The following is a 19,770-nucleotide window of genomic DNA, read 5'->3' as shown; positions in this document are numbered from 1 at the left end:
ACATGTTTTTCAAAGGTAACTTGATCAAAAAAAAAATCAAATAATACTTTGGTTGAAAAATGTAATGAAAAACGTGTGTTAAGAATTTTTCGATCTCACTCCTTAGGTAAAAAATATCCTAAAGTGTAGGCTAACTATAGTCTGCATTATAGGATAACCGCCGTTTGGATGATAGACTGATTGGGTTATAAGGCTAAGTATAGGCCGACTTTAGTATCATATCACAGGCAATAATCAAGGCAATGAATTTTTTAAATCAAATGCAGCAAAGAACTTTAAGTTTAGATCTCTTTTTGAATAATCATTATATCGATTTTAGGACTTAATTAATTTTTTCCAGAAAAATGCTTTACCTAGTCAAAAGTTAACTAAACAAAACTGTTCCAAAAACTTTTTACTTTTGCATTTACTATACTTCATTTAGATGATATGACAAACAAAAGTAAAAAACAGTTCTTTAAACTACAATTGGAAAAGTTTTTTTTGAATGAATTTGCAAATAAAAGATGAGAACAACAATACAAATCCTATTCTCATAACAATAAACTAAATATAGAAAGAAAAGTTATTTAAGTAAACTACTCGAAAAAGATTTTAAATTTCTATTTTTAAACATTTTAATATGCTAACCCAAAAACTTTTAAGTTGTAGGTATGTTATGTAAGTGTGTTCAAATAATAAAAATTAAAAAATACAAGCAACCGGATGTGACCTAATACTAGTAAAAAGAACAAAAATTGTGTATACAAAAACAAAATTTTCGTAATACCAGTTTATTTTTAATATTTCAATTTTTCATGGTAATTAACAGTAGATGTAAATAGAAATAAAATATTAAGTATTTTAACAGTTGTGCAAATTTCCAAAAGTAAAATATAAATAAAAATTCAAAATTCCACATTATCGAGAGAGAGAGCAAAAGAGAACGGGAAAGTTAAAGTAACGTAAAAATTATTTAGTGAGTGTAAACAGTTAAGAGTTTTAAAATGTTAAATATAAACGTAATGTTTGTTTATAAATTAAATGAAAATTTTTGAAAATTTCCGTTGTAATATAAAAGTTTAACTAAATTTTTATTTATTTAATATTTTATACTTTAATTCTAAAAGGTTTTAATTTAATTCTGTTTCTTTACTCTGCTATGGTCTGAAATGTGTTAGAATTGATTAATCAATGTCAATAAATTATTTAGTTTGGACACTATGGCGTATGAGTCTTTTTCAATTTCAATTCTAATTAAACATCACTTATACGTTATATACATGTATGTGTACGGTAAATTGAAAATCTTTATAAAACATTAAATATGTACAAAATTGAAGCTCATGGTCATCGTTTTTTTCTAGAATTTTTCCTTGAATTGCAAAAAACGATTTAATATGAAACATTAGGGTGATAGAACCTTTTACATTTCTATTGGTCTTTGGTTCTATTATAGGAAATAATAAGAGGAATAATATAAGAGGAAAAATTCAATGTTTTTTTATAGCTTTGTCATTTCATCCTGCTCTAGTCTAATGTTTGAGGATTTATTAATTAATTAATTGACTTTTACTTGTTGTTTGAATCTGTCCGTGCATATAAATAATGATTTGTAACAAAACAATAGATATTAAACAAAGAAAAACTATTAGTTGAAGTTATGTAATTTCTTGTAATAGCTAAAGTCTGTAGAAATTAGATCTTTTGCAAAAACAAATCTTTTGCAAAAACATTTTAATTAATTTAATAAAGGAATTCTATTTTCTCCTTAATATGTTAAATTCATAGTTTTTTAATGAATTATGTATACTATAGTTTGGACTATAATAGTGCTGAGTAGCTAAAGTCTGTAGAAAGTAGGAGTTTCGCAAAAACAAATTAATTAAAGGAATTCGATTCTTAATTTCATTTAATAAAGGAATTCCATTTTCTTCTTAAGATGTTAAATTCGTTGTTTGTTAATGAATTATTTATACAACTAACTATAGACCAACTATAGTCTGGACTATAGACTTACTATAGTCTGGACTATAGACCAACTATTGTCTGGACTATAAACAAACTACACTCTGGACTATAAACCAACTATAGTCTCGACTATAGACTTACTATTGTCTGGACTATAGACTTACTATAGTCTGGACCATAGACTTACAATAGTCTGGATCATAGACTTACTATAGTCTGCATTTTAGACTTACTATAGTCTGAACTATAGACTTACTATAGTTTGGACCATAGACTTACTATAGTCTGGACCACAGTCTTACTATAGCCTGGACTATAGACTTACTATAATCTGGACTATATACTTACTATAGTCTGAACTATAGACTTACTATAGTCTGGGTTATAGACTTACTATTGTCTGGACTATAGACAAAGTATGGTCTGTTCTTTAGACTAACTGTAGTATAGACTATAGAGTAACTGAATTCTGGACTTTACAATCTAGACTAAAGAATAATTATTGTTATAGTCAGGACTAAAGACTAACTATATGTAACTAAAACCCGAACTATATTCTGATTGTTTTCTGACTATATTATAAATAGATTGAAGATTGTCTAGACAGACTAACACTAGATAGACTTTAGTAAATGTTATAGACCGGTTATAGTCTACGCTGAAGCTTGATTTTAATCTGGACTATAGACTATCTGTACTTCAGACTTGTCGCTTAAATTACATAAGTATAGACTAAAGTCTGACCCTAATTTGGACTGTAGACTGACTTTAGTCTGGACTATATATTGATTATAGTCTGAGTACAGTTTGACTATATTCTGGATAATAGATTTTATATAATTTGGACTATAGACTAACTCATGTCTGAACTAAATATTTGGTTTAGTTTTGTTTATATATATTCCTATCAATCTAAAGAGCGACTATGGTCTGAGCTAAAAAGTAAATATTGTTCATGGTATTAACTGACTATAACATGGAATATAGTCTGACTATAGTTTGGGATAGACTACAGCCTAGACTTTATCTGTACTATAGACTTATATTAGGCAGTTCATATGTATATATGTTCCTGTTATTGTGAAAAATGCAAAAACGTCTTTTAATTAAAGAAAAACCAAATACACATTTATAGGTGTTCTTTCTTCTAAACAACTAAAGCGAAAAATAAAATGGCTCATAAATTCCTATTATCAAAGATCTCTCTTAATTAATTGATTTAAATGTTCTTGGAAATAACATCAAAATAAAAGTATATAAAAAAATTAATAACAAAAATAAAATCTCCACTTACCTGGTATTAAAATTTATCCTATTAAGAGCACCTATGCTCCTTGATGAGGCATCCGTAAATAGTTTTGAATGTAAAAGCATTACACGACATATTAAATATAAACGAAGGAACATGGGTAATGATAAAGCTACATCGTATGGCACCATTTCGGTGCCCATTGTTTTATTTTTATTCGCCAATTTCGTAGTCCATTGAAAATAATATTCACCAGGTATTGGATGTATTGCACATATAAAAAGTTCTAAACTTATTTGACTAATTCGTTGCCATGTCATCGCGATCCTCCAATCGTCAGCACAATTATCAATCATAAATAACTGCAAAAATTCATTCAATTTCATGACGTTGATTGTATTTCCCAAAATTATGGGGGGTAAAAACAAAATAAAAGAAAGCGCGCAAAATAAAAAAAAATAATAGGGAAGAAAAGAAAGAAAGTAGAGAAAATTTATTATTAATAACTAATTGGAAATTTATTGATTTATTAGCTTTTGGTTAGACAGTTTTGTGGCTAACGTTTGTACGTACATACATACATATACGTTTAATATTAAATATATATAACAATGAAATCAAACTTCTACTACACTATAGTTTAGTATATTAAAACATTTATTTTTGTTTTTTTTTTGTAATTTTTACTTTTATTTTATACATATTACATTATTATAGATGTTTGGGTATGTGAGTATTGTGTGTGTGTGTATGTTGGCATGTATTTGGGTCTTTATATACATTTTACAAATCCAAATACTTAAGTGTCTTGAGTGTATATGTCTGTGTATAAGTACAAGTACCTAAGTAATATAGTTAGCTGTTTTTTAGTTGTTCAGTTTTAGAGGGGAAAAAGTAATTTGCACTGTGGTTTTCATAACATTAGGTTCATTATATAAAAGTCCATTAGTAGCTACTTAACAGGCTGACAGTTATATTACAAAGATGAAGTTAACAAGCCGTAAGATGGTATTTTCAAAGGATCAGTATTGAGATTATTTCTATGGAACACAATATGTAATGACATTCTTGTGTAAAAATGAGAGTTGTACATTCGACTGTACCGAAGACATCAGTATTGGGATCACTTATATGGAACATAATATGTAATGAAGTTCTTAAGTAAAACAAGTAAGAGTTTTATATTCGGCTGCGCCGAATCTTATATACTCTTTATATCTTGTTTTCTTGCATTTACCTGCAATAAACCTTTTTTTTAAATAATTGTTTAGAGGTTGTTTTCGATTTTTCCTTATATCGCTGTTATTTTCGGATATATTTTGCTGATTTTTAATAGGAAACTTCTCGAAAGCCTGTCTATGAAAATTACTGTCGATTTGGGGTCTTCAGTTTAATAATAAAAATATACCGACAGATGAGCAAGATTTTGAAATGCTTTACGTGAATACCAGCGTTGAAGGCCCAACATTTCAGGGACCTTTTTCATCTACAGGGTTATTCTTTCACCAACACCTCTTTGTGTACTTTACACAATTATACATGGTTCTACTGATCCAACGGCTATCTTTAGAGTATTTATTTTCTATGCAACAGCATCCAAAATATCCCACCTTATAGACTTTATTATACGTTAATCTTTTAACGAATATTATTTGCCAGCTTATTTGAGTTAAAGCCAAATTTACCACGTGCACCGCGAAGGGACTTCTCCAATATCATGGTCAAGATAAAGTCTGAAAATCTGTCTTGTGTGCGATCGGTTTTCGTGGTACCATATTATATGGTTCTATGGTCCAACCCCGAATCAAATCATACTAAGTAAAGACTGAACATATACTTAATTATCAACAGCGTAAAGTCCCGGCAGACAAGAGATACTGATAACATCACCTCGATGAAAGACAAATAGACGGATAGACTCGGCTAACTACATTTTTCCTCCAAATAGTCAATATATAAGTTAAGAGATTGGTTATGAACTAAATAGGCATTGATTTATCAAAGAACTGGACCATGAGTAAACCATTAGACAAATTTTTAAATGAGTTATTAGACTAATCTATATTAATCTGTTATTAAATAATAGATAAGTCAATAGATTACTTCTTAGAATAATATACTATTCTATAGATAGACTACTCCATAGACAAGTTAATAGACTTACTTTCCATGAGTCCATGGATCAGTCTATATACTAGTCAAAAAAACTATTCCATATATAAGTAAATAGATTAGTAAATATAATAGGTATGTGCAATAGATTTCATTGAAAAGTCAATGACTATTCCATAGTCTATTTCACCGACCAACTAATAGACTAATGCAATCAAAGTCAATAGACTAACCCATAGATTTGAGCATATAGACTTTGCAAAAGGTAAGTCCAAAGTCCATACTATAGTCTTGTTAAAAGACTAATCATATATAATATACTTGACTATAGATAAGTCAATTAATTAAACCACTAAGCATTAGATTAGATATTATAGACCTTCGCGAAGGACAGTCATCTTGACGCGATGCGAAGGCTTAAGTGTGTTGACCCATGCAGGCCGTACTGGATAGGGACACCCATACCAGAGGGGCTCATGGCGAGCACTGTTTTTCTCACATTGGGCGGCTTGGTGGTCTGCCTTCTCCATGTGGTGAGACAGCCTCTAAAACTTGGCAGTAAGTAAAAAATGCAAACATTTTTATATGTCAAATGTCCGATAAAAAGATGTGCCCCATGTATCCGCTCACGGCGGCGATTTCAGGTCGGGGTGAATCGAATGCAACTGAGATCCGGCTAGTTTGGCAGCAACACCGGGCCATACTAATCCGCTAGTTACCGGCAATCAATCTCCGGCAACAAATGCCTAAAGAAAGCACCCTCTAAAAAGGGTTGCACTAACAAAGTTGGCGAAGTACCTCTGTCTTCTACCCCAAGTACTTCAAAGGCTGCCCAGGCCCTTACCGATGAAAATTGGGCCAATTCCCCTGTCTTGGGTACTGCTAAGGCAGTCAACCCTGTGTCAGATGTGAGCAATGGTACTGCGAACCAGATTTCGGGTACCATAGCAACACCCCCTCCCGCCAGCGAAGGAACTGCGAACTAGATTTCGGGTTCCTCAGCTGTGCCTCCAGCCCAGTAAACCCACTAAGCCATAGACTTGTTCATAGAATTATCTATATAGTAATCAATAGAAGAATAACAATTTGAATAGTCTTTAGACTAGAACTTAAAGTAGCCCAGTAATATAGAAAACAGCTAAAAACCATTCTGCGATATTCATCATCATCATCATATAAAAGAACCCCTGTGCACTGTGTATAAATTATTAAAAGTTGTATTAACTAAAAAGTAGTTGTAGCTACTTAAAGTACTTGTAATTGTTGTATTCTGATGGACGTTGTTTATTATTGTTGTTGTTATTATTGTTGGTAATAGTATAATATAAATAAATACATACATAGACATATTTGGACTTGACTAATAAGTTCATATTAAGATATTTATATAACTATAAACTATAATAAAAAATAACATATATATTAATACCATACAAGTACAAATACATACATACATATGTATGCATGTATGTATATAAAAGAAATATACAAAAAATAATAGTTATAGTTACAGAAAGATAGAGAGGGAAAATAAAGATTGAAAAGTAAGAATAACGAAAAATAACACTCACACACAATATTCATCTACAAAAAAAAAACACATATTAATAGAAAAGAAATTATTTATAAAAAAAGAAGAGCGACAATTGTAACAACAATAAGAAGAAGGTTTTAGTATTTACACACTGCACATTAAGACAAGTAAGACAAGGCGACAAGTTTTAAGGATAAAAGTAAGTAAGAGTATAAATTAGTTTAAAAAGTTTGAGAAAAAGTGTGTATGTGTTTTTTCGTATATATTGTGGGTGTGTGAAAGAAAAAGTGTTGTATAGTGGGAAAAGTATAAGTAGTGAATTTTTCAAAGGTGATATTATAAATAGTTAAAGTTTTAATTTTTAGCAGTTTTTAAATTCATTCAAGATTTTTATTTGTAGTTTTTTGTTTTATTTTTAAAGGGGAACATATTTTTGATTTTTTTATAATTTTTTTGCTGATTTTTTTTTTCATTGAATGTATAAAATTTGTTTTTTGTTTTAAAGAAAAGAAAAAAATTGTTTTGAAATTAAATAGAAAGTTTTAAAAGTCTTAAGACAATACAATGGCAAGTATGTCTATTAAAAATTTAAAATGAAAGAGATACAATACAAAAACATTAAAAAAGTAGACAAACTGCATTCGTTTTTTTCTTTTACATTTTTTATTCTCACAGACACGGACTATAAAAATGTTGCAAGCATAGAACACAACACAAGGAAGTTACATGACAGGAAAGTTTGATTTTTTACGGTTTTTTAAATTTGCTGTTTTTTTTTTTTTGTTTTTACTCTTTTTATAGCTTGAATTTGGTTTGTGTGAAGCAAAAAGTTGCCATTGTGTTTATGCATTTAGTTTTATGTTTTTTATGTGCAATATTGTGTTTATTGACCGTAAAAGATTAATGTTTTCTGCAATTCCACGGAGTTTTACCCAAGGGGATAAAACAATGAAAACAAATAGTTGTTTTGCTTTTGTATTCTTTTAATGAAAATTGGCTTAGTGTTGTTTAATATAAGTTAAAGTAATAGTATGTCTGGTAACACAATAGATAAGTTAAACTGTGTTTCCTAATAACCAGCAGTTTAAAGAAATTTCTCTTTAGTTATGTTTTTTATATGCAAAGATCAGTAACTATTAACGTTTGTATATTTGGATGGGCAGACTTAACGCTATGAACTGTAGAAAGATTTTGAGATAAAAAGCCTTAACAACTTACTTTTAGCTTTCAATAGCTGAAAATTTATAAAAAAAATCTACGAAATTGCATGAAGTTCATTACTTGTTTTAGATGGTAGTTCACCATATATAAACTGTCAAGTAGAGTCGTATACAGAGAAAAAAGACGTTTTGAAATTATCCACGTCTGGTACGAAATTGGACATCAATGTTTAAAATTTTTTAATAACATACGTTGTCAAAGTACACAATACACGACGTTATCAAATCAACAAAATAAAAACAGAAACGTTTCGTTGTCGAAATAACAACTATTCATTGGCCAAAGACATAACGATACATTGCCAAAATGACACCAAGCTCAATCGAAACGAAAACAATCTGTTGTTGCATAACAATATGAATTGTAGTAATGACAACGATATGTTGTCAAGATGAGAACTAGTTGTTTTTTTTAATTTTATACACATTCGTTGTCTAAATTTAAACAAACTTTGTAAGCTCAATTTTGGCAACTTTACCACGGTTTTCCCTCTATGTAAGAATCCGTTGTGACCAGATCACAGCATTCGTTAGGTGTATTGTATTGTTTACAATATGGTATTAGATCCAAACTACTATAGTAGTAACATTTCTCAAAAGGAAGTTGAAAATGATGATTGATTGTAATATAATGTCAGAATTCATTTCTTCTTTATTATTTAAAGTTGACTTTCATATCTGTCCAGCCACCAGCAGTCTGTCAGAAATCATGATCTATTGAGCATTTCTTCGGATGCGTTCTCGTGGAAAAAAGGACACCCTTTTCAGTCCTCAATATGGGGTTCTAGTTTTTCATCTGTTTTCAGATTTGAAAATTAACACTGATCTACGTTGGATATATCTACAGCAGTTACCGCTGTACTGCCTGGCAGTTAACAACAATGTTCAATATTGCCACGAATAGTGAGATCAAAGCGTGTCCTATAGACAATACTATAGTTATAAGGAAAGCGTTGCCGAAAATACCAGAACCAATAATGCTAGTTTAAAAACCATCACTATAAAAGTTGTTCAGTAAGTTACCCATACATCATGTAATCCTAGAAGAAAATCTGACTCTGAATGCCGTGTTTAATTGGATTCTATAATTCTTTGGTATTTTTATCTTGCATCTATTATTCTTGAAAACACATACATTCATATAAGTGTAAATTTTCCTAAATAGAAAAACATTTCTTACATCATTTTAAATTTTCCCATGCGAATGTTTTATTTATAAAAACAATATACAAATTTAATTTCATAATTTTCTAAAAGTTTAATAGACAAACATTTGAAATAGCAAAAAAAAAAAACAAACTATTTGAACATCTGGGATTTTTCTTTACATCATTGTTTAAAATACATTCCCTTCCCTTCGCATTAAAACAAATTAATTTTACAGTACGCTGTGGTCTAGATAAAGAGCAAAAACAAGAAAATAAAACTGTTATTTCATTAACAGTGAATTCGATTTAAATTTTGGGCTCAGAGTTTCAACAAATTAGATGTACAAGTATACTTCTCAAATATGTAGATACACATATTAGTAATAAGAATAATTTTCAATATTTTACATTCCGAGGTGTACGGATTTGTCGACCTCTGACCCTATGCTACAGATCTAAATTCAAAACTTAAATTTCTAAATACTTTCTCTTTACTTCTTTGGACTCACAGTTAAGTAAATTATAGAAATTTATTTTCTTTTCCACTGTTCATTATTAAAACAAAAAACCCATATACGTATGAGTAATAATATTTAGATGATTCAATAATAAGTATACGCTCAAAAGTACTTAAGAATAAAACAAACTTTTAAATAGAATTAAATCTTTTAAAACAAATATATAATAGAAATTTGATAACTCTGGGGAAATAAGACCAAACACTCCAAAAAAATATTTATATATATATAAGACAATAAAAAGTTTAAAACATGTATGAATGTATAGTCGGGCGTAGCCGACCATTGGATACCCTGCACCAGTCAGTATGTATGTTAAAAATGGGGATTATTTAAAAAAATAAAGCATTTGGTATGTTTTTTTAACTTTATTTCGAAATATTTTTACTTTTTTTTTTTGGCAAAAAAAGAGATTTTTTTAAGAGGGCTCAAAGGGGAGTAGGGCAAAATATGGCCCTATTCTTAAAAATGTTGGTAGGGGGAGTTAAGTCTTCTTCAATATTATTTATGTAGAATTTAAAAGTGTTATTAGTGTTTGTAAGTGAATTTTAACCTTTAAGTCATTTTCTGAAGGGGAGTTTGTATGGGGGATAGGGTCAAATGAAGCCCGATCATTACAAAAAACGGTAATGTCATTTAAAGTTCTATAAAACTAAGTTTTGTCGACTTTTGTTATCATAATAGATCATTTAAATTAATTATAAGCCAAAAGGCCCTATTTGGGGGATACGGTTGTATGGGGGCTAGTCGAAATAATGGACCGATTTTAACCATTTTCAATAGGCTTCGTCCTTGGGCCAAAAGAAGCGTGTGTGCCAAATTTCATCTAATTATCTTGAAAATTGCGACCTGTACCTTGCGCACAAAGTTTACATGGACAGCCAGCCAGCCAACCAGACGGACGGACGGATATAGCTTAATCGACTCAGAAAATGATTCTAAGCCGATTGGTATACTTTAAGGTGGGTATAGGACGAATATTTTTGTATGTTACAAACATCATCACAAACCCAATATACCCTCCCCACTAAAGTGGTGTAGGGTATAAACACACAAGCATTTAAATGAAATCATAAGATTTGTAAAATTTTAAATTGAACAATAAGAAATATTTATTCTTGAGATATTTAACATAGTCATCTGATAAAATAAATATGTATGTGTTAATTAATTTGTTTAATTATTTCATACAAGTACAATATTCAAGTGTTTTTAACATAAAAGCACTTAAATATTATGACTTTTACAAATGAAAACATGCATAAACTTGTTAAAGCCTGTTTAAAATGTTATTTTATATATTATTTTTTTGCAATTTTAAAATATTTATGTATAATTTATTTTTACTACTGAATCATAGAGTAAATATTTAATATACATATTTTGTGTGTTTTAACTATAAAATATTATTCTATTATATTGTTGACTCTTAATATTTCATTATTATTTTATTTAGCATAATTTCATTATTTGTTGTTGTTGTTAAATATTTCTACATTATTATGCATACTTGGTTGTTCATTGTTTTCATTAAAATTATGTTTTAAAATATTAAAAAGTATTTTTGTTTTAATTATGCTGTTATTTTTCATTTAGGATAAAGTATTTCCTTTTTAATGAGTTCATTGTATATATTTGAGGTAAATTTAAATTATATGGTATTTATTAGAAAGAGAAAATAAAAATTAGTGTATGTACATACGATCATTAGGGTGGCCTGATACTGGTGTTCTTATCGGAAATAAGAATGGTTTACTCTATCATTTAGCAAAATTATGTTATAGAGGTTTTAAATGTTCTTACAAAAGGTATTAGTCTAGATATGCAACATATTCATATAATACCATCCCAGCAAAAACTCGGTAATAACTTGAAACATTAGCCAATTACCTTTTCAAATAATATTTTAAATACTTTAAATTAAAACTGATATGCATTATCAATCATTTGTATGGAGACTACGATAAATTGTAGACCGATATTGTCTATTTCCAGTACCAAAAATTTCTAACAATTTGGAAGAATTTTATCTTCCTAGGTCATTTCCTCTGACATTTATAATGTCTATAAGGAATATATCGTTGTGTTACAAACCAAAGGACAATTCATCTTCATGGAATAAAAAAAAAGAGCAGCTATTTATGTTGTTATTAATGGAAAACATTTGAATTCTTAATTTTTAGGATATTTATGTAGAAAAATATCATTTAGAAAGTATTTGTACCTTATTTCGATAAAAGAATGAAAATGACAGTAAAAATATTAAGTCTTCTGTTGCACTCTTCACATAAACTTGTGTGTTCACTGAAAAAACGATTGGGAAAAGCTTTTTTGGGCAACAGGAGACTAGTACTGATCTAGTAGACGACTTACTATAGGGAAGTTTTCGGTGCTGTTAATGGGTTCGAATTGACTTTGAAAATTACTAAATCCTTTGTTACATTATCTTGAGATACCCAATAAAACTCTAGGTACTGTTGCCGAATCAACAGAACCACCTCATTACTGCCGTTGCATTGATTTTAAGATATTAAGGAATGCTTTCAAATGGTGCGTTAGTGGATGAGGATTGCATTTTAAATAATGCAATTTTTCATAACATCAAAAGGGAGGATACCTTCCGTGCATAGGAAGATCGATTTCACTTGATGTTGGAGTCACCTCTGCTACTGATTTTAGACCAGTGATTGCTTTTTCCTTATCTGGGTGTGTATTGGGAATGATCCTATGCTACCCGTCATTACTCAACGGGGCTACTACGGCACAACCATGTACAAAAATTGCCATATGATGTCTTAATAGTAGTATTCAAGAGTGCGTGTCGGCTGACGATGCGACCTTTCGCAAGGCTGCTGTTTACGTTTAGCACAGTCATTCTTGACCCTGTTCCAGTCTATAGTTTCCCAACATACCGCTATATTTCATATTTCATATGTAAATAGTTTGGAATTGGGTTAAGTTATCCAGTGCAACACGATAAAATCTAATAATTTAAGGACATCGCTAAGAGATGTAGTTCATGACTTTTTTATGGTGCATTTTTTTTTGAGCAAGAAAGTGATTAGTTTTTCAGTCTAATTATATCTTGCTAACCAGAATTTTTATTTATTCGAAATTTAAGAAAACAATCATCTAGGGAAAATAAACTAAGATCTATACTATCAACTAAGTGATTTAAGTCATGCACTTTTTTATGGTGTAGTTTTTTGCAAAAAAGTGTTTATTTTCTTAGGCTTATATCTTGCAAACCGAAATATTGATTTACTCTCTAAGGCAAGGTTGTATCACTTCTCCTTCATCATTGAGACCAAAATCGCAAAAAACATTCAAAAGTTCTTTTCTTTTCTTTGTATAGATTAAAAAAATATAAAATTTAAGAAAACAATCAACTAGAAAAAATGACCTAAGATCTATACCATCAACTCATACGGTCAGACATCATAAGAAAGCTCAACACACGCTTTAAGGAACGCAGCACACCATATAAAAGCGTGTGATTACGTATACTTATTATTTTTAATGTCAATAAATCATTATCAACGTATACGTACAGTGGTCTTTAATAAAATTAGTCCATCTTTACAATGTAAATCAGTGCGCTTGATATTCAAAGAAATTAAGTTGATGTTTTTTCTTTCATTTTATATGTTTAAAATTGTTGTTCTTTATGACAAGATTTATAAAAATGACATTAGGGCTTCAGATCTTTACATGACTTTGGGTAGACACAGGTTTTTTATGGAATTTTATTCCAAAGCTCACTTTTTTCAGCACAAAATTCAAGAAAACACGCGATCATGCATCGACCGCAGCAGCACTGGCAAATCATTGTGTTTAGTACACACTTCAAGCGAGCGTTTACGTATACTTAATATTTGTCATATCAATAAATCATTAACACGTATACGTACAGGTGTCGTTAAAAAAAAAAAACAATTGCAATGTCACAATAATAAACGTTGCACTTGAAATTAATTAAAAATGAATATCTTTGATAAGATCTTTTCTTCAAAGAGTACAACAAAATTCCGAACGGTTGCAACTCCGTCCAACAAAAAGAGAAAAAATCAGTTAGACATAAAAAGGATGATATACGTCTGAAACTATAAATTTAATGGAGAATAACTGCATTTTTAATTTTTCATTTCGTGATGCTGTGCCCTTTTAAAGGGTTTTTTATGTCAAGAGAACAAGAAGAGTTGTAAATATTTTGTTTAATTTTTATTTTATACTGTCAGGATAAAAAGATGTCAAAATTTATTTTTAAATTTGTATCCCTAAATATTTTTCAATATTATTTAAAAAAATTAAAGACATTTTTTTTATCTATAAAAAATAAATATTTACTACTCCTCTTGTTTATTATACATCATATTTGGCTTTGTTGATCAATAAAAGTATTTTCAAATATTTTTTGAAAAATGCTCTTTTTAAAACTTTGAAGTCCTCTAAAAAGGATCACGAAATGAAAAACTAAAAACGCAGTTTTTCCCCATTAAACTTATAGTTTTAGACGTATATCATTGGGTTCGTGCTAGTTTTGAGTGTCGGACGGTGTTGTATATGAAACTGGAAAACTATAACTTTTTTGCAAAAATTATTCAAACACACAACTCCAAAATATCGATAAAACAAAATGTTACAATATAACAGTTGTCTAACATTAAAACAATTCAATTAAAACCAAATAGTTTTTCAAAAATTTCATATTCCGTTCTAACATTTCAAAATATTTGTCTAGTAAAACGTATTAATTTTCAATTAAGTATTTTTAATTATCATATTGCATGATAAAAAGGTGTTGACCTAAAATATTAAAACAACTAATAACATTTACTAACTCACGCACCCGAAACTCATACACAGACATGCACAAAGAGACAAAGACACATACACACAAAGAGTTAAACATCAACTTTGTATCTTGTAAATATGTATAAAGGTTGGGGAAACTAATGCAACAAATGTTTATGTTTATTAAGAAAATGTTTTATGTCTTCTAAATATTGAAATATGTTTTATTTTGTTTAACACTTGACAAACGTTACAGGGACAATGTAGAACAAATATATTAGACATATTGTAACTGTAAAAGTGTAGTGTTAATTTAAGTTTTTTTAACTGTCTATTGTATTGAATTAGTTGTTATTGTTCTATAACTACTAAATAATGTTTTTACATATTTAATTATATTATAGAAGTATATTTATTTGTAAATACAAATACAATATTTGTAAATATATTTTTATATAAACTAAATATTGCTGTTGTGTTTTTATTTTCTGTGGTTGTTGTATTTACTCACACAAATAATATTGATTAATTTAATAAATAAAAAGAAATTATTTTTTAATTTTTATTATTTTTTTTTAACATTTTTTTAGTTGTTTTTTTTTCGTTTATTTACTTACTGAATTCTGCTAAGCGTTTTTAAATATAAGAGAAAGAGGAGGGAGTATTCAAAACACATCGATATTTAATTTTTTTATGTTTAAAGAATTAAGGAGGAAATAATATATTAATTAAAATAAATATTTAAAAAAGAGATAAATTTATTTAGTTTGTAATAAATAAAAAAATAAATTTTTGTTAAAATAAAATTTGCTAAATTTTTAAAATAAACAGTATGTTTATAAGATTTGGTTGTTGGTAATTGAAATTTATTTTTTTTAATAAATTTAAACAAATTTATTTCTTGGGTGCTGTAAAATTCTATTATTGGTCCTGTGCCAGCCCTGTTCTTACAACAATATCATTTCATTTGCAAAATTGTTGTCTTTGAACTTGTTAAGTGGTTTATTAGTAAGGTAAATCGATTTTCAGATAATCATTTGTGCAAGTAAACAAAAAAATTACAGTAATCCGTCAAAGAATTCTGGACTAGACTTTGGATTAGTTTACCGACTAGTTTGTTGAGTCCTATTCTGCTAACTTGTATGTTTAGTAGCATTTGGTCTAGACTTTTGATTAGCATAATAAACAGTTTATGACTTGACTATGAGTTAGTAAGTATGTTAAGTAGCCGAAGGTCTAGCCTCTGGATTATTATATTTACTAGTCTATGCACTATTCTAAGAACTAGTCTATTGCTAATGTATGGCTTACTTGACCACTCTATTGAATAGTCCGTTGACAAGACTATTGAGTAGTTTTTGTACTAGTCTATACACTTTATGCATTAGTATGTTGACTAATCTACTTGCTTATATGTTAACTGGTCTGTGAAGTAGCCTATGACCTATTAATCTCTTAGTCTAATAACTAGTTTACGAAGTAATCTAGTAACTAGTTTATGAACTAGTATATAGCTTAGTGTATCAGCTTATTTATAGACTAGTATATGGTCTAGTCTGTTAACTGTTCTGTTAAATAGCCTAAAGTCTAGTCTCTGGATTAGTCTCATTACTAGTTTAAGGAACTAGTCAAGTATCTAGATTTGGACTAGTTTAATACCTAGTTTATGGACTAATATATGACCTATTATATTGGCTAATTCATGGACTAGTATTTTAACTGTTCTGTTAAGTTGCCAAAAGTCTAGCCTCTTGATTATTCAATTTACAATAGATTAGTCCATAAATAAGTCTTTTAAGTAGTCTATGCACTACTCAATTGACTAGTTTAATAGTTAGTATATTGACTAACATATAGCCTAGCCTATTGACAAATTTATATACTAGATTATTGACTAGCATATAAACTAGTCACTGGACTATTCTTTTAACTAGTCTATACCATAGTCTGCTATTCTATTTACTAGTCAGTTGACAAGAGGACTACAATATTGATTAGTCTGTGTTCGCTTATATATGGACTATTGGAAGTACCACTGAATAGACTAATCTTTGAACTGGTTCACCAACTAGACTATGGGCCAGTCTATTTGCTGTCTTTAAACTAATACTTTCAATAATCTATTGATTGGTCTATTCACTAGTCTATGGCTAGTCTAAAACTTGGGCTATTGACGAGTCTATGAAGTAGTTTATTGATTAGTCTATAGATTATTATATTGTCTATTGACTAGTCTATGATTTTATATGGTAGTCTATGGATGAGACTGGACTTATACGACTTAAACGTTTACAAATCTATGGACTAGTTTTCGGATTGATCTTTTGGTTTCTAGTTGATATAACATTTGTCTGAGTTAAAAAGCTTTTTATTAAAATAGCCTCGTGTTGCTCATTTTACGTATAAACAATGATTTCTTTGTAAAAAGCTTTAATATGTAAAATAAATATTTTTTTTCAAACTGAAAGCTTTGAAATATCAACAACTTTTTTCGTTAAAATGTTTAATATTAGAAATACTCAAAGAGCTTTTCAAGAATACAGCAATTTGAAAAAAAGCTTTTGGAATTGATTTCTGTTAAATATTGTTTATTAGTTTTCTTGTGAAATAAAAAGCTTTCGAAGTAGATGATAAGAAGATCAAAAACTGTCCAAGTTTTAATAAAGCTTTTAGTTAGCTTTTATATAAAAAACTGTACAAGTTTTAATAAAGCTTTTAGTTAGCTTTTTTGTAGAAGATTCCGTTTATGTATATTAAAAATATGTTTTTAGATTCAATGAAGTTTTCTGTTAACATTAGTATCCAGCAAAGCTTTTTGTTTAAAAATGTGATCAAAAAGTCTTTTGGAATTGAAGATAAAATTGCAGAGAGAGCTTTTTAATACCAGTTTTTTATATTTCAATTTTATAAGATTTATTTATATAAGGTTTTAGAAAGGTTTTCAAAAGGAAATGTATTCTAAAGGATATGGTATTAAAAATTTAAGTTAAATAACTAAATAAGTAAAATTATAAATGTATTAGTAATTAATCTAATTAAAAAAACTCACAAATTCGCTAAGAAATGTTAATTGTAGAATAGGGCTGTTAAAATTTTATTTTTTTTTCCATGAATACAATTAAATGAAAATATGTATGATAACGTAACTACCACCAGAGCATGGCCGCTAAATATTACCGACAACATTTAAAGCAGTGTTTTTTTAAGCAAATTCACTAATAAAGGCTTTCAAATCGATATGTTTATATTATTAAATAATTTCTTGAAAGAGCTGTCAATTGATAGCATTTTTATGCGTTGTAATTTAACTAATTAAAAACAATTAAACTACTTAGTTACAGCGAACAGTAAGTACTTTTATTAAGTGGCAGCAGCAAGTAAATAAATTGATTTTGTATTTTGTATAAATTAAAAAATAAAGAAAAGAAAATTAAAAAATTTTTTTAATGATTTAAAACAAACTTTAATGAAATAAAATTATAAATGAAGTAATTACAACACACACAATTAAAGCACATTATTTTAAAGCATTTAAATGGTTTCACACATTTGTTTTTGCTGGTATTTTAAGAAAAGAATATGCACAATGCTATGCGCTTTAAGCTACTACAATTACTACTTGTTTTTGTTTTCAATAGCTTCCAGCTATTTTATATATTTTATTTAAAAATCTATTAAAATTATTATAAAATTGGGCAAAAAGTATTGAAAAGTATTTACATATTTTAATTAAAAGAACAATTGCTTATGATAATAAAAATATGTATTATTTTAGTTGGGTTTTTAATTTTAATTAAACATTTGAAGCTTTTAAATAAATACTTGTACTACTTATTCTGTTATTGTCCAAAAATATGAATTATCATATCTTGTTCTTCATATTTTCATTTGTCTTTTTTTACGACCTTTATTTCCTTAATTAAGTTCATTAAGGCTTTCTTATCAGCCATTGATAAATAACATTTTAAGGTGTCACAATTAAAAGAAATAAACAAATAAACTGAATATACCTTGAAATATTATTTATGAAAAAAAAACACAAGAAAATATTGTAGTTTTTACTATCCAAATTGTAAGGGTTAATCAAAGATAGGCCAATTAAACAAATTATTATATTTTTGTATTGTTTACCAGTGGACTTGTTTAAATGACCCTTTTCTGTTTTTTCGTAGAATTGGGGTAACACTTTGTATTATTTCAGTTCTTTTAGTAAAAAAGTTTATTGTGTTTTTTACGATTTTGTTTTAACTAGTTTTTAGTACTCTTCATTTTCACATTGTTTGTTAAACAAAAACTGGGAAAATATGAATTGAAACAAGTATTATAGACGAGCATGACCAACCTCGTGGTGGCCTACACTCGAATGATCAGTTATTTGAATATTTTTAGCTTAATTCTCATGTACATATTTAAGCAATTTATGGATGAATAACTAATTTTCTAAATAATGGACCATTTTCAATCATTTTCAGTAAGCATTGTCCTTAAGTCATGTTTGGTCTAAAATCCTTCTTAACTTTTTGCCAGACGGACGGAAATGTGATACAAAATGATTTTGTGTCGATACTTTAAGGTGAGTGTATGTTTAATATTCTTATGAGAGATATATTGATTTTTTTATTTTGAAATATGGATTATAGTCTGATAAATGTACATATATTCTCGATCCTTATTAAATTCCGTCCGTCCGTTTGTCTGTCTGTTGAAAGCACGATAGAGTCCGAATGGAAAGATTTAGAGAGTTGAAGTTTTATACAAATATTTCCTTTAAGTAAGTTTTGTTTGGTATTGGAAATGGGCAGTATCGGTCCACTTTTTCGTATAGCCCCCATGCAAATGGCCCCCCAAAAAAACAGCTTTAACAGTCATAACTGTTTTAAAAATGCGAGTATAGCGATAAAATCTGAAATAAATAAGTCTTATATGAGCCAAATTCTCTCTACCAGATTTTATGAACATCGGTTCATTATTGACCCTACCCCTCATATATGGTACTTCCAAAAAATGACTTTAACGCCCGTTACAGGCTTAAAAATATTAAAAACTTTAGAGCATTTGCGCGGAAACTTTTTTATGCTATGGAAAATGTGATACGACCCATTTGAAATTTTCAAAAAATAAGATTGGTCTCCGTACCTGCTCTAAGAGCACAACTACAGTATTCGACTTAGCAAGAGACTATAGACATAAATTGTTACAACAGATGCATTTGTTGACTACTAGTTACATCATTACTCATGTATGA

At 28.6% G+C, this 19,770-nt stretch overlaps 1 protein-coding gene across 1 annotated transcript in view; it reads right to left on the bottom strand.

The window, feature by feature from the left end:
- The window catches only part of LOC111679453 (small conductance calcium-activated potassium channel protein), a 319,785-nt gene that overhangs the window by 84,323 nt on the left and 215,692 nt on the right, over positions 1-19,770 (bottom strand). The window contains 1 exon segment of the mRNA XM_046947022.1: positions 3,245-3,651. Coding sequence (XP_046802978.1) covers positions 3,245-3,651 — 407 coding nt within the window.

This window comes from Lucilia cuprina, chromosome 3 (assembly GCF_022045245.1).
Source record: "Lucilia cuprina isolate Lc7/37 chromosome 3, ASM2204524v1, whole genome shotgun sequence".
Classification (NCBI taxonomy): Eukaryota; Metazoa; Arthropoda; class Insecta; order Diptera; family Calliphoridae; genus Lucilia; species Lucilia cuprina.
Note: the sequence above shows the minus strand (reverse complement) of the source record. Positions and strands in the feature narration are given on the sequence as shown.